We start from the raw sequence: 14,339 nt of genomic DNA on the forward strand, positions 1-14,339 counted from the left end.
CTACAGTGCGGATGATTCATGAGGACATTATGCTCAATATTCCAAGTCAAACACAAAAGGGCAAATACTATATATTTCCACTTATGTGAGCTATATATAGAGTCGTTAAATTCATAGAAAATAAAATGCTGGCTGCCATAGGATATGGAGGGTGGAATAAGGAGTTGGTGTTTAATGGGCACAACGGTGATGGTTGTACAACAATGTGTATGTACTTAATACCACTGAGCTGTGTACTTAAAAATGGTGAAAATGGCAAAGTTTTTGTTATAGATTATTTTACCACAATAAAAACATTTTTTTTCCTATTAGCACTATTTCTGTCATAACTAACAAAGATCCAACTTGTCAGAAAAATATCTGTAGACTTGGAAAACAGAGAACTCTTATTCATCTTAATTCATTTCCCTTAGCTAGACTTGGCCTACATTGGAAGGTATAAGTGACTTTAATCCAAATTAATAGGGATTGAGTTAATCCTCTTCATTTCCCTCAATCCAATTAGGTTTATTTATATGTGACCCTTATTTCTTTAGCTTCTACCAAATACCTGAAAGACTGTGGTAATAACAGGCAGATGTTTACTCCAGACATGTCTGTTCTTTTAGCCCATCTGAAATAGGCTGGCCTGTCAGTGATTACAGCTCTTCAGGTTCCCAGAAATTGTCTGGCTCTTACGAGTTTTTATTTTTTTTTTTATTTCTTTTTTAAAAAAAATTTTTTTTTTTTTTTTTAGATTTTATCCATTTATTTGACAGAGAGAGATCACAAGCAGGCAGAGAGGCAGGCAGAAAGAGAGAGAGGAGGAAGCAGGCTCTCCGCGGAGCAGACAGCCCGATGCGGGGCTCGATCCCAGGACCCTGGGATCATGACCTGAGCCGAAGGCAGAGGCTTTAACCCACTGAGCCACCCAGGCGCCCCTCTTACGAGTTTTTAATCTTCGTCAGTGACTGAGCTCGTTGGGGCCACAACTTCTGTGATCCCAGCCTGGGCCACTCTCTCAGGCATTTCCAACAACTTCAGCTCCTGGCCTCACAAGGAGCAGGTACCCCTCTCTTCAATCTGACAATAAGCTTCTGGCCCTTTCAGAGACTGTCTCTTCAGAAGTGGGGGCAGCTTTCAACTCTGCTGATGGAAGAACCTTATCCTGGTGGGGAGGCTCTCCATTCCCAAGCCCCCTCCACTATTCCTCTCAGTGGCCATGGTGCCACGAAGGTGGGCCGACAGTGCGTTAGGACTGGGGTTAGGACTGGGTGAGGGGGAAGGGCAGCGGTGTGAAGGTCTGGGTCACTACTGACCCGAGCTGGCGTGGGCAGAGCAGGAGTCCGAGAGCAGCCTGTGCTCAGTCAGGTCAGCCCTCGGCAGATCAGCAGTGCCCTGCTTCCCCTGATGAGCCCCTGTGACAGTATTTTCCATTCTGTGGCAATTTCCCTTCCAACCATCAACAGGGAAATAAGACAAAAACAAACACTGGCCTCCTTCTCTGTTTCACTAACACGCCTTTCTTACTTAAAATCACTGTCTTATCTAGAAAGAGAAAAGAAGGGTATTCTCTCTGTTATTAAATGCAGGGGGGTCACATTGCCCTGGCCATATTTTTAATCTACAGCTCGCTGTGGGTGGAGCCCAGGAGAACCTATGCAAACATGACTTCTGCCTTCCTGCCCTATACCTCCTCCTTCCTTGGGCAGATTCAAACATTGCTTCGATACTTGAGGCCAGAGCTCACAGGCTCATAGGATTTTAGAGCTAAAAGACTTTGAAAAACAGCCAGTCCAGTTGCTTTAGCTGCTGCTGAAGTTCAAGGACATTAAGTGATCTGGCCAAGAATGTGGCTATTTGGTATAGAAATCTTCCCCACTGAGTTGAGAGATAATTAAGATTTCTCACTTTTTGTTGTTTGTTTTCAATCACTGCTTTAAGTATTATGAAGGGATAAGTGAGAAGAGGAAAAAGAATCACAAATTAGTCATTCTTGGTAGTTGTTCACAACTTGGATGCAAGGTTTTTGTGGTGAAGGAAGTTAGAATTCACGACTAAAATGAGTAATTTTTAAAAAGTCGGTATTTGTTTAACATTCTCCCATTCTTAGTGATATTTGAGAGTTTATAGAATTTAGCACATAGCACAATTAGCTGCACAGATAGAATGGTTAAGAACTGCAGATAATATGGGGCACCTGGGAGGCTCAGTCAGTTGAGTGGCTGCATTCGGGTCAGGTCATGATCCCATGGTTCTGGGATCGAGCCCTGCTCCCTGCTCAGTAGAGAGCCTACTTCTCCCTCTCCCTCTGCCTGCTGCTCTGCCTACTTGTGTTATCTCTCTGTCAAATAAATATATAAAATCTTAAAAAAAAAAAGACCTATGGATAATACAACAAAACATCCAGTTGAAACATAATTTAATTTCTGAAAACAATCAAAGTCACAAAGTAAGGCATGTATACACACATATACAGCATGTTTTCAAACTCAGCTTTGGAAGATTGGGTTCGATTTACTTTTAGAAAAGGCCCTACTCTTTGTGACTGAGACACTTATAATTAATTGGAATCATCTTTCTAACCATCTTTTACAGTTTATACCAAGACTTGCATGTCTGATGTTCTGCTGGAGGCTGCAGAATGAAGTTGGTGAGATGCGGAAGGTTTAGGATCTGCCCATCACGGTGGGACAGCAAGACAGACCATGGCTGCCAAGTCACTCCAGAAGTGATGACCACTGGGCTTCCCATAAAGTAGGCTGAGCACAATTATAGGAAATTCAGGAGGTATCCAACACTCAGGACTCAGTCTAAAGGGTGATGTAGGGGCAAAGGTTAGAAGGACTGGGACGTGTGTAAGTCTGGGGTAATTAAAGTATAGAGATCAATACAGAGTGGACCTTGCCACAGCTGGAGAGAGGGAAGAGATGGTAACATTACCATAATCATTTAAGGCTCTTCCTTGCAGACAGCCTAAGTCCAGTTAAGTACATGAATACTTGGGGACTAATTAGCCCCAGACATTATCATTAGGACATTAGTAATTACAAGACGCCACATTTTCAGCACTCCTGCCTGTGTTTCATTTATCTCTCACAGAGAGAGAGAGAGAGAGGGAGAGAGAAAGAGACAGAGACAAAGGTTTATGCAAGGAACTGGCTTATGTGATAGTGAGGGCTAATTGGGCAAGTCCAGAATCTGCAGGGCAAAACATCAGGAAGGGCAGCCTGGTCTACTGACTTGCGTCAATAGGCGGCATTTCTTCTTCCTTTGGAAAAACCTCAGTTTTGTTCTTAGGCCTTCCCACTGATTGGTTCAGACTCACCCAGATCATGAAAGATAATCACCTTTCTTTAAAGTCAAATAACCGTAGGTGTTTATCACGTCTACAAAATACTTGTACAGCAACACCCAGATTACTGTTCGATTGAATGACTAGGTACTTTATAGCTTAGTCAAGCTGACAAATAAAACTGACCATTACACGAGTTCAGTATCATTGAGTTTGCATTACACCAGGCTTCCCAGAGGGACACAAATGTAGTCCACTCATCTATATGATTATCATTCCTAAGATCTAAAAATGTGGGAGAGATAAAACCAAAACCGCATGGCCTGTCTTGAAGATTTACAAACCTGAAATCAACTGAGACTGAGCCTTCTGGTGAAGACCTCAGCAGGACCAGTCATGGAAACTAGGTAGGGCAGACTTTAGGGGACATGGTACAGCCTCATAAAAAGAGAATAGACTTTGGAATAGACACACCTGGGTTTGAATTATAGCTTTACTACTCTGTAAATGCTGACTTTATGCAAATTGATATATGGGAAGAAATCCATTTCTTGAGGTATAATTTACAGATGATATAATTTAAGAGTATATGTCCGTGAGTTGTAAAAGTTTACACACATATGTAATCATATACATGATCAAGATATAGAAGTTCCCTGTATTCCCGCACGGTCAGCTGCCCCACTCACCAGCCTAAGGCAACCACTGACCTGGGTTTTGTCACGATCCATCAATTCATTCATTTTAAGCTAATGTTTATTGAGCATTTACTAGGTGTCAGGCATAGTTCTGGGCACTGGGACACAGTAGTAAATAAAACAGATAAAAGTAGCTGCCATTATGTAGAGGGAAACAGAAGGCAAGCAAAAATATATAAGAAAAATATAGGTAGGTCATATGGTGGTAACTTCCACAGATGAAGAGAGAAAGTAATTAGGGAGAACCAGGGTGGGGGTAGGGCACATGTTGCTCTTTTTGCTGGGGTAGTTGAGAACCAGATCATTAGGAAGGCGATGTTTGAGTAAGTTGCTGATAGAAATGAGGGCACGAACAATGTGGGTACGAGAATAATGGTCTAGGGAGAAAGAACAGCGCATGCAACAGTGCGTTGGTGAGTGTTGCTGGAATATTTGAGAAACTGCAAAGAATCCAGTGTGTTCGAAGTGGAAGGGACAGAGAAGGAAAGCAGAAAAAAGGCAGGAGAAAGAGGTCACGCTAGAATAAGGCCCACAGTCCTCTTTGAAATTTTATCATAGTATCATTAGGAGCCATTGCAGGGTTTTGAGTAAAGGATTTGACATCTTTAAAAGGATCACTGTGGCTGCTATGTTGGAATTGACTGCAGAGGCCAAGTGCAGTATTAGTGTAATGCGCCTGATATGCAGTAGATGGTCAATACATTTTAGCTATTTGGAGGTTATTGATTTCTTAGCACAAATGAGCCTGTGACCTATTTTTGTTTGCTTCTGTATAGTGCAAATACAAATCCATTCATATACCCAACAAATATTTGCAGAACATGACTATACTGGGTGCTGGGGAATAAATGTTGAGTTAAAGGAAGATAAGATTGCCGCAAATTCATAGAAACATAAAGTAGAATGGTACCAGGATGGGGGAGGAGAAAATGGAGTAGCATACAGAGTTTCAGTTTCGCAAGATGAAAACAGATGGAAATCTATTTCGCAACAATGTGAATATACTTTACTGAACCATATACTTGAAAATGGCCAGTATGGTAAATTTTATGTTCCATGTTTTTTTTTAAAATCACAACTAATTTTTTTTTCAAAGATTTTATTCATTTATTTGACAGACAGAGATCACAAGTAGACAGAGAGGCAGGCAGAGAAAGAGAGGAAGGGAAGCAGGCTCCCCGCTGAGCAGAGAGTCCGATGCAGGGCTCTATCCCAGGACCCCGGGATCATGACCCGAGCCGAAGATAGAGGCTTTTTTTTTTTAGTGTAACAGTACTGTTTTTGCACCACACCCAGTGCTCCATGCAATCCATGCCCTCTATAATACCCACCACCTGGTTCCCCCAACCTCCCACCCCCCGCCCCTTCAAAACCCTCAGATTGTTTTTCAGAGTCCATAGTCTCTCATGGTTCACCTCCCCTTCCAATTTCCCTCGACTCCCTTCTCCTCTCCATCTCCCCTTGTCCTCCATTCTATTTGCTATGCTCCACAAATAAGTGAAACCATATGATAATTGACTCTCTCTGCTTGACTGACTTCACTCAGCACAATCTCTTCCAGTCCCGTCCGTGTTGCTACAAAAGTTGGGTATTCATCCTTTCTGATGGAGGCATAATACTCCATAGTGTACATGGACCACATCTTCCTTATCCATTAGTCCGTTGAAGGGCATCTTGGTTCTTTCCACAGTTTGGCGACCGTGGCCATTGCTGCTATAAACATTGGGGTACAGATGGCCCTTCTTTTCACTACATCTGTATCTGTGGGGTAAATACCCAGTAGTGCAATTGCAGGGTCATAGGGAAGCTCTATTTTTAATTTCTTGAGGAATCTCCACACTGTTCTCCAAAGAGGCTGCACCAACTTGCATTCCCACCAACAGTGTAAGAGGGTTCCCCTTTCTCCACATCCTCCCCAACACATGTTGTTTCCTGTCTTGTTAATTTTGGTCATTCTAACTGATGTAAGGTGATATCTCAATGTGGTTTTAATTCGAATCTCCCTGAGGGCTAGTGATGATGAACATTTTTTCATGTGTCTGATAGCCATTTGTATGTCTTTGTTGGAGAAGTGTCTGTTCATATCTTCTGCCCATTTTTTTTATATGATTGTCTGTTTTGTGTGTGTTGAGTTTGAGGAGTTCTTTATAGAAGACAGAGGCTTTAACCCACTGAGCCACCCAGGCGCCCCACAACTAATTTTATGAAAAAACAAGATTCAAAGTTTTTTTTAAAAAAGCAAAGAAGGAGGGGCACCTGGATGGCTCAGTGGGTTAAGGCCTCTGCCTTCAGCTCAGGTCATGATCCCAGTGTCCTTGGATCGAGCCCGGCATCGGGCTGTCTGCTCTGCAGAAAGCCTGCTTCCTCCTCTCTCTCTCTCTGCCTACTTGTAATCTCTGTCTTTCAAATAAATAAATAAAATCTTAAAAAAAATAAAAAACAAAGAAGGAGAAAAGACTGTTGTCGGGGGAGTTAACCAACAAACTAACAAGGGAAGTGTTAGGTAGGAATAAGTAGTTATGATGAAAAAAAAAGAGTGGTAATGTACTGTGACCGGAGAGTTCTTTTAAATTAAAAACAAATTAAGACCAGTAAAAAAGGAAAGCATGACCTTATTTACGTAAAGGTGTATTTAGGTGTCTGCTGCATGACTAAACCTTAATCACTTACAAGCAATATCCCAAACAATGTGAAAAAGTCTTATTTCTTGGGGCACCTGCGTGGTTCAGTCAAATCCCGACTTTTGATTTTGGTTCAGATCATGATCTCAGGGTTGTGAGACTGAGCCCCACGTAGAGCCCCATCTCAGGCTCTGCCTGGGATTTTCTCCCTTTGTCCCTCCCCCACTCATGCAAGTGTGCCCTTCCTCTTGAAAATAAATAAATATATTTTAAAAACAAAAGTCTTGCTTTTTTAACCCCCAGGAGGTGAAATCCGCTAGATACTTAAAATGCCATTTGTTTTGTCCTACTAAAAGAGATGTGTACATGTATGTATAATTTATGTATGGGTATGTGTGTGTACACACACACACGTATACCATTCGCTCATACACACGTATGCTTGTGTGTATATATGAGCGTATATGTACGTGTACACGCCACGTTAAACTGAGATGTGTCTGGTTGCTTATCCAGCTTATTCAGCACCCAGGTAATAAGATGGACCATTTCATTTGTATACTTTATTGTGTTGTTTTAATTTTTAAAGTAATAAGCATATAACATTTTCCCTAAAAGCATAAACTACTTTAAAAATTAAAACTACAATAACTCTACAATCCAGTTCTGGTGTACGAGTTGATAAATGTGAGGTGTGTGGAACAGGTCTCCAATGTAGTAGTTAGTGTTAGTAAGTATTGGTTGTTATTACTCTGCCTGTTACTATGTCACCCGTTGGGCCCTGCTCTAAGTACTCTACCCGAATCCTTAAACCCTGACAGAGATAGCAGATGCTGAGATACAGACATGTTATGCCACACATCCCACAATCTTTAAGTAAGGAGACGATATTTTACATACAAATGTTTTTTAACTTTTTTTTTTTTAACTCCTTTAACATAAATGGCTCTTTATGATGCCTCAGTCCTATACTAGTGTAAAAACTCTGCTGAGGATATTCTCAACTGATACTGTAAATATATAACTGCTCTATGTGATTCAAAAGAATAACGTACACATTCTCATAAGATTTCTGAAGTATCATTTAAAATAAATAAATTGAATAACTCCATCCTAAGACATACATAATTCACATAGAGAACTAAAATTTTTATCTCAACTTTATAGCAAGATTATTAAAAATAGCACCAGTTTGCCCCTGAATGGCAACTTCTAGTTTACAAAGCATACTCACATGTGTTGGTCCACCTTGAGCTTCAAAACCACTTAGTGAGGTGGTAGGGCGGACCAGATATTAATATCACATACGGCTGAGGAAGCTGAGTCACGGGTGTATGCTTCACTTAGAATGTCTTTGGCCACAAGTAATAAAACCCATTTCTAACTAGTTTAAATAACAGAGAGATATGGCTCACTTACTTGAATGCCCAGAGACGAGGCGGTCTTCAGACTTGACACAATCTAGCTGCACTGACTGTATTTCTCTGCGGTTCTCTTGGTTCTGCCCTTCATGAAAGGATTGGCTTTGTCGTGACCCTCATATAGTTCTCCGTCTCAACACTACACATGACAATGCCAGAGAAGACCATTTCTTTTTGTCTCTTTGTCTCGAAAACTAGGAAGCCATCCTCAGAAGTCCTTAGCAAATTTCCCTCACTTATCATTGGCCTGGAGGAATTCATATGCCCATTCCTAAATCAGTTATAGCAAGGGTCATGGGATTACCCTTAGGTGAATCAAGACACTGGATAATCTGGGCTCTGTTAGGAAAGGGGAGGAAGGAAAATCGTAATGAGCACTACCAGCTGGAAAGAGCAGTCAGGAGTCAAATCCAACTCTCTTAGGTTAAGTCCTGCGGCCAAGAGTACCACTGAGACCATGAGAGCAGGACTCAGGTCCTCACTCCCATGTTTTTACTATAACAACCTCAGCTTAATTTTCATTGGGTTAGAATGCTCATTTCTGGCTTTTGTGGGGACACCCATGGGGCATCCTTAAAATGTCTAAATGTGGGAATTATCTATGCCTGCATTTTTCAAGACTGAGGTTGGATGGACTGGTAAAAATTTGCTTTGAAAGCCACCTTTGGACAAATCCCTCAGAAGTATTCTACTTTTTGTTTTTTTAATTAAAAAATATTTCAAGGAATAAAAAACAAAGTTTTAGAAAACTTTGGCGTTATGCCATACTTCCATTGGATTTTTTAAAAAAAGATTTATTTGAGAGAAAGAAAACATGAGTGGGGGAGGGGCGAAGGGAGAGGGAGAGAGAATCTCAAGCAGATTCTGCGCTGGGTGTGGAGGCTGACTCAGGGCTCCACCCTGGGCTGCTGAGATCATGACCTGAGCTGAAACCAAGAATTGGACACTAAACCAACTGAGCCACCCAAGCACCCTGCATTGGATTTTTAAAGAAAAACTGCTGCAATTATAGCTGGGCTACCCTGAGCATCCTCCCAGCCAGATCCATTCTTTTTCCCCCTCGCCAGAGGAAATCATATTCTGAATTTGGTGTCCATTTTCATGTGATGCTTTTGTACTTTCAATACTATGTAGAGATCTAAGATGCATAGTATTTTAAATACACACACATACACACACACACACACACACACACACACACACACAGAAAAGCACTACTTTATATAAACACTAACCTGAACATATCCTTCTACAATGGGACTTTTCATTCAATATTCTTTTAAGTGATACCCATATTGATACATTTTGATGTACATATTGATGTACATTCCTTTAGTTCACTCATTTTGATTGCTATATAGTCTATTATTCAAATATACTCCAGGGTATTATCCACTCGTCCGTTGATGGACATTTTCTTGGTTTTCACTATCTTGCAATTCCAAACAAAGCTGTTGGGAGTGTTCTAGTAGACATTTCACGGTACACATTCAGAGGAGTTTGTCTGCTACCTACCTTGGAGTGGAATTACTGGACATGTTCATCTTTAACCTTAATTTGGTCTTGTCGTATTGCTGCCAGTCTGACGGCTGTGATGTGGAATTGAGTTGTCGGTTTCAGAAGTATAGTGGTTTCTTTCTTCCCTTCTATTTCCTATGCATTTGAAGCTCTCCAGTTCCTTCAATTTATTCCATTTTCTAGATTGGAAAGTCATTTTCTTTCCCTCATCATGGAAAATTGTAATTCTTATTATGAGTCTCTTCATCTTGATAGGTCTTATTTAAGTTAGCCTGCTTTTTCCTTTAAAATATATTTGATTATTTATTGGACAAAGTGAAATGAAAATGGGAGAAAAGAAATAAGCATACTCATCACTTTCTCTCCAGACTGATGAGATAAAGTAATTTTTCTTGCTCACTTGACAAAATGTACAGTGTGATCAGAATTTGTGTATCTTGTATGGAGAGTGGGATAAATATGTCCCTCTTCTCAAGGGAGAAATCCCAAAATCAGAAGGTGTAAGAATAGCATTGATAACCAATTAGTTTAATTAGTATTTGGCAACTCCGTTTAGCAGAATCCTTGGACTTGCACCTGGAGTGCAGAGACAACACTGAATGATGACACTTTAGCATCCAAAAGCACCACTCTATTTTTACACAGTGTCTACCTAAGAGATTCAGCTGCACTTGGATATGCTTATAGCAAGCTCCCTGAGGACTTTCCCTGTGTTTGGGGGAAGAAGTAAGGTCAATCAAAATTTACACCTTATTGTCCTAGGAAATGCAAAGGCAACCCAATAAACAAGCATGAGATCATATTTCCATTTTGGTTAAGGACAGGGGAACATTTAATCCTGAGGAGAGTGAGAGAGAGGCAAGAGGAAATTAAAGACATGCTAATTGAGACTGTGCTGTTTTCTTTTGGTTTGCTTTGCAAAATCCAGATGGGAAAGGAATAAGCATTTACTTATTTTGCTTTCCACACTTACCTTTTAAGTGTCTTAGCATCAAGAGAAACACCCATCCTGAAACTGTATTTTCTTTACCCAAAGAATGTGGTATGAGAATGTCGTATGAGAGGGTGGAGGGGCAGGGTGAGCTTTGGGGGCATAGAGAAGCATTCAAGATAAAAATCATGATAAAAAGGATAATTTCTAAGACTTGAGACACAAGTCTGATGGGGGAGAATTATTTACGTCAGTTATATGTTCCCAGAGAGTTGACCCACACCTTTATCCTTTTGTTTATTGATTAGGCTTTTTAGAAATGTTAGAAATGGTTGTCAAGTTTGTCAAACAGTTCCTTCTACTGCTTCCTCTAGTTTCAAGATGACAGCTAGACTCTTCTGGCATGCACAGTAAAGGTCAACTCTGGTAATGTTCCATTAGAACAAGACTACACAAGTTTCTATACATAAGAGGTAATAGGGAAGTTTTGAGGAGTTTCTTTCTTTCTTTCTTTTTAAGATTCTAAGTAATCTCTACACCAAACGAACTTACAATCCTGAGATCTAGAGTCACACATTCCACCAAATGAGCCAGCCAGGAGCCTATAAGAGTTTTCTTCTAACTTCATACTTTTTTATTATTAAAGGTTAATAAGACCTGAACTCTGGTTGGAGGTAATGAGCTATTCTCTTATGTTATTTATGAAAAGGAGAACTTCCCCTACTTATCTTGATTACAATAATAATTTGTTCATCAAGTATATCTTGAAGCCGGACACTTTCTTCTCTTAAATATCAGTGCTCTCTCCCCTCTGGGTCCTGCAGGGGTTCACAGCTAGCACTCCTACTGCCAGGTTCTTGGCCCTGCTTTTCTAACACTGACTTCTCCGTGGGTCCCTTCAGCTAAACTGCAGCCTCCTTACCAACCTCTGTCATTCCTGTCTCCAATATCAGAAACCTCTGTGCTGCTAAGTGCCACTACCGCCTCACCCTTTTCCGGCTACGAGAACCCTTCCAGCTGCTGGTTCGGTGACCTTAACCTGGGACAGCCAGTGTGTTCAGGCGGAGGCAAGTACATCCTGACTACACGATCCATTTTCTGATGTAATGACTTCATTTCTATTATCCCAGAGGAATGCAGCAGGCGTACTGACATTTTGTCTACCAGCGCCACAGACAACAGTGTGTTGCTGTACTAACATGCCCGGCTAAATCTGGACATGGTCCTGAGAAGCTCATTAGGTAGACAGAGGAACTAATCGGGTTTCTGTAAATGTTCACACACATAACACACCACCCTTACGAAAGCAGTTGGCTTTAACTAGGGGAAAGTTAAATTTGGATTCAAAACATTGAATGAGGGCTTCATGAATTTTTTTTTTTTTCTACTGTACCCTGAACTTCAGTAGAGAAAAGGTCAACCAGGTAGCGGTCTGGCTTCCCAGGACAATGTTATAATCTTAATCAAAATTGGGTTGATGAGGTAAGAAAGAAGTCAAATCTCTGAGAGCCCTTAAGCATTCTGCAAACATTTTAAAACGGCATTTACTTACGGGGTAGTACATAACTTACTCTACTCTAGTCCTTCCAAACCTCTTATGTAGCATGCCGGCATTAGAATATTGACAGTAATTAAAATGGAATGTTGGAAGAAAAGCCCTCCAAGACCCCACCTTCAAACTAAAAAGCAGCACCCTGATCTTTGTCCACGTTTCACTAGCTAGGTACGTGTTCTGCCTCAGACCTCTGTCAATGCTCCTTCTGGGATTTGGAGACTTTTGCTTAAATCTTCCACTCACCTAATTAGTCTTTTGGGAGAAAGACGAATGAAAGAAAGGGAAGGCAGGAAAGAAAATGATGCTTCATAGGGCTGGTTAGACCACTGAATTGTAGCTAATCTACTGAGGAATTAGTGGCTTGAAAATCATTACACAGAAGAACTAAGCTCTGTGAATTTGGAGGTTCTATATTCATTTGGGTAAGTCATTCAACTAGTCCTATTTCCCTCCTTAACTAAGGCAAATTAAAAAAAGGAAATGCAAAGTTGGGTCACCTTCCCAAACGGCTTCAGAAAAATTGCCCTCAAAAGGGGCCCCCAAAGGAAGAAATATGCTGGGGTATGTAAGGGATTGATAGATGGAGTGTGAGAAATTTCTCTCTTGCCACCTGATCCCCGTTGGAAATTCACTGGCTAACTGGGCTGCTGACTGAACAAAACAGAGGATAATAGCCTCTGGCTGAAGATTTTATAATTGAAGCTGAGGCAGAGTGGGCCATGTGCGTGTTTAGAACAGTGATTGCATTGTGAATAACAACACAAGTCCCACTTGTCAGTCACACAAATGTTTAAGACCATAGAAAGGCATCTGATTTGGGACAGGGATGACAAAATGGATCTTTTGGTTTTCCCCCACTTAGCCCTGAATACAAAGGACTGATGACTGCTTTGTTCTGGGATAGAGTCTTACATTCCTTGTGGGACCTATCCAATCACTAATAGAGAAAGAAAATTCCTGTTTGGAATCACTCCTACCACTTTCCCAAAGAAATAAACTTTAGTTCTCATCACCCGATGGGGAAAAGAAAGCAATATAAATGATATCACATCAGATTTTTTTTTTTTTTTGCTTTGTTTCCTAATCATCACTTTTCCTCATTTACCTTTAGTTACTGCCTCAATGTTAAACAACTGTAGTAAACAGTATTAAGAGACATGGCTCTAATTTGATAATACTTATCAATACTTAAAATGCTTCTACACGTTGAACCAGGAACTACACTTTTAAGAATTTATTTAACAGATAAACTGATAGCTGCGGCAAATGATATATTTGAAAACATAATCTTGGCAGGATGTGTCTGAAGAGTGAAAATGTCCTAAAAGCTCAACAACAGGAAATTGATTAAATAAATTACAGTACATTTAGACAAGGAAATGGGCTATAAAAGTTGTCATGAAACTTGGAATGTTGAAGTTTTTTTTGTCTTGCATTGATCTGCTTAAATTAATTGCTATCCCTAGTTAGAGAAGTTATAAATAATGGGCAATAAGGGATTGAAGAGTCGGATGTGTTTCCTTCAGCTCTTATCAGCAGCAATGGAAATGAAGGAATTCTTTTTTTTTTTTTTTTGAAATGAAGGAATCTTGACTCATTCTGCAACATCTCTTAACAACTCGATGGTCATCTTAGTTAACAGTGGGTTTCTGGAGTTATAGGATGTACCAGTGCTTCTTGGGTACCTTATACTTATCAGGTCACAAGGAGCCCCATATCAGACCTCTAAGGGCTAGAGGTTTATAACCACTTTTTTTTTTCTTTTTTTCTTTTTAAGTAGGCTCCATGCCCAGCAGAGAGCCCAACATGGGGCTTGAACTCACAACACTGGCATCAAGACTTGAGTTGAGATCAACAGTCAGATACTTAACCGACTGAGCCACCCAGGCACCCTGGTTTATAACCATTTGATCACAACACATAGACATGGTTAAAGTATTTTCCTCTCTTACTTGTAAATCCTTTAATCACAGGGCCTAAGAAACTCCTTGATGTAACAGAGATGGAAGAGCAGCATTTAGTTCCACTGTTGACAGGCTGAAAAGAGAAAATTAAGCATTTTGTTAGAAATAAGTCTGTGTTGGGGCGCTTGGGTGGCTCAGTCGGTTGGGTGTCTGCCTTCAGCTCAGGTCATGATCTCAGGGTCCTGAGTTCAAGCCCCACGTCAAGCTTCCTGCTCAGTGGGGAGTCTGCTTCTCCTTCTTCCATCCCCTCTGCCCCTCCCCACTCCTCATTCTAATAAATAGATACAATCTTAAAAAAAAAAAAAAAGAAAGAAGTCTATGGTGGCAGGTGGCATGATAATCATAAAATTTGACGAC

At 40.6% G+C, this 14,339-nt stretch overlaps 1 protein-coding gene across 1 annotated transcript in view; it reads right to left on the minus strand.

Moving 5' to 3' along the window:
• Positions 1-14,339, minus strand: part of NLN (neurolysin) — a 152,783-nt gene that overhangs the window by 37,544 nt on the left and 100,900 nt on the right. Inside the window, exon 13 of the mRNA XM_082723050.1 lies at positions 13,971-14,055. Within this exon, the coding sequence (XP_082579176.1) occupies positions 13,971-14,055 (85 nt within the window). The remainder of the gene's footprint in view (positions 1-13,970; positions 14,056-14,339) is intronic.

This window comes from Mustela nivalis, assembly GCF_964662115.1.
Source record: "Mustela nivalis genome assembly, chromosome: 3".
Classification (NCBI taxonomy): Eukaryota; Metazoa; Chordata; class Mammalia; order Carnivora; family Mustelidae; genus Mustela; species Mustela nivalis.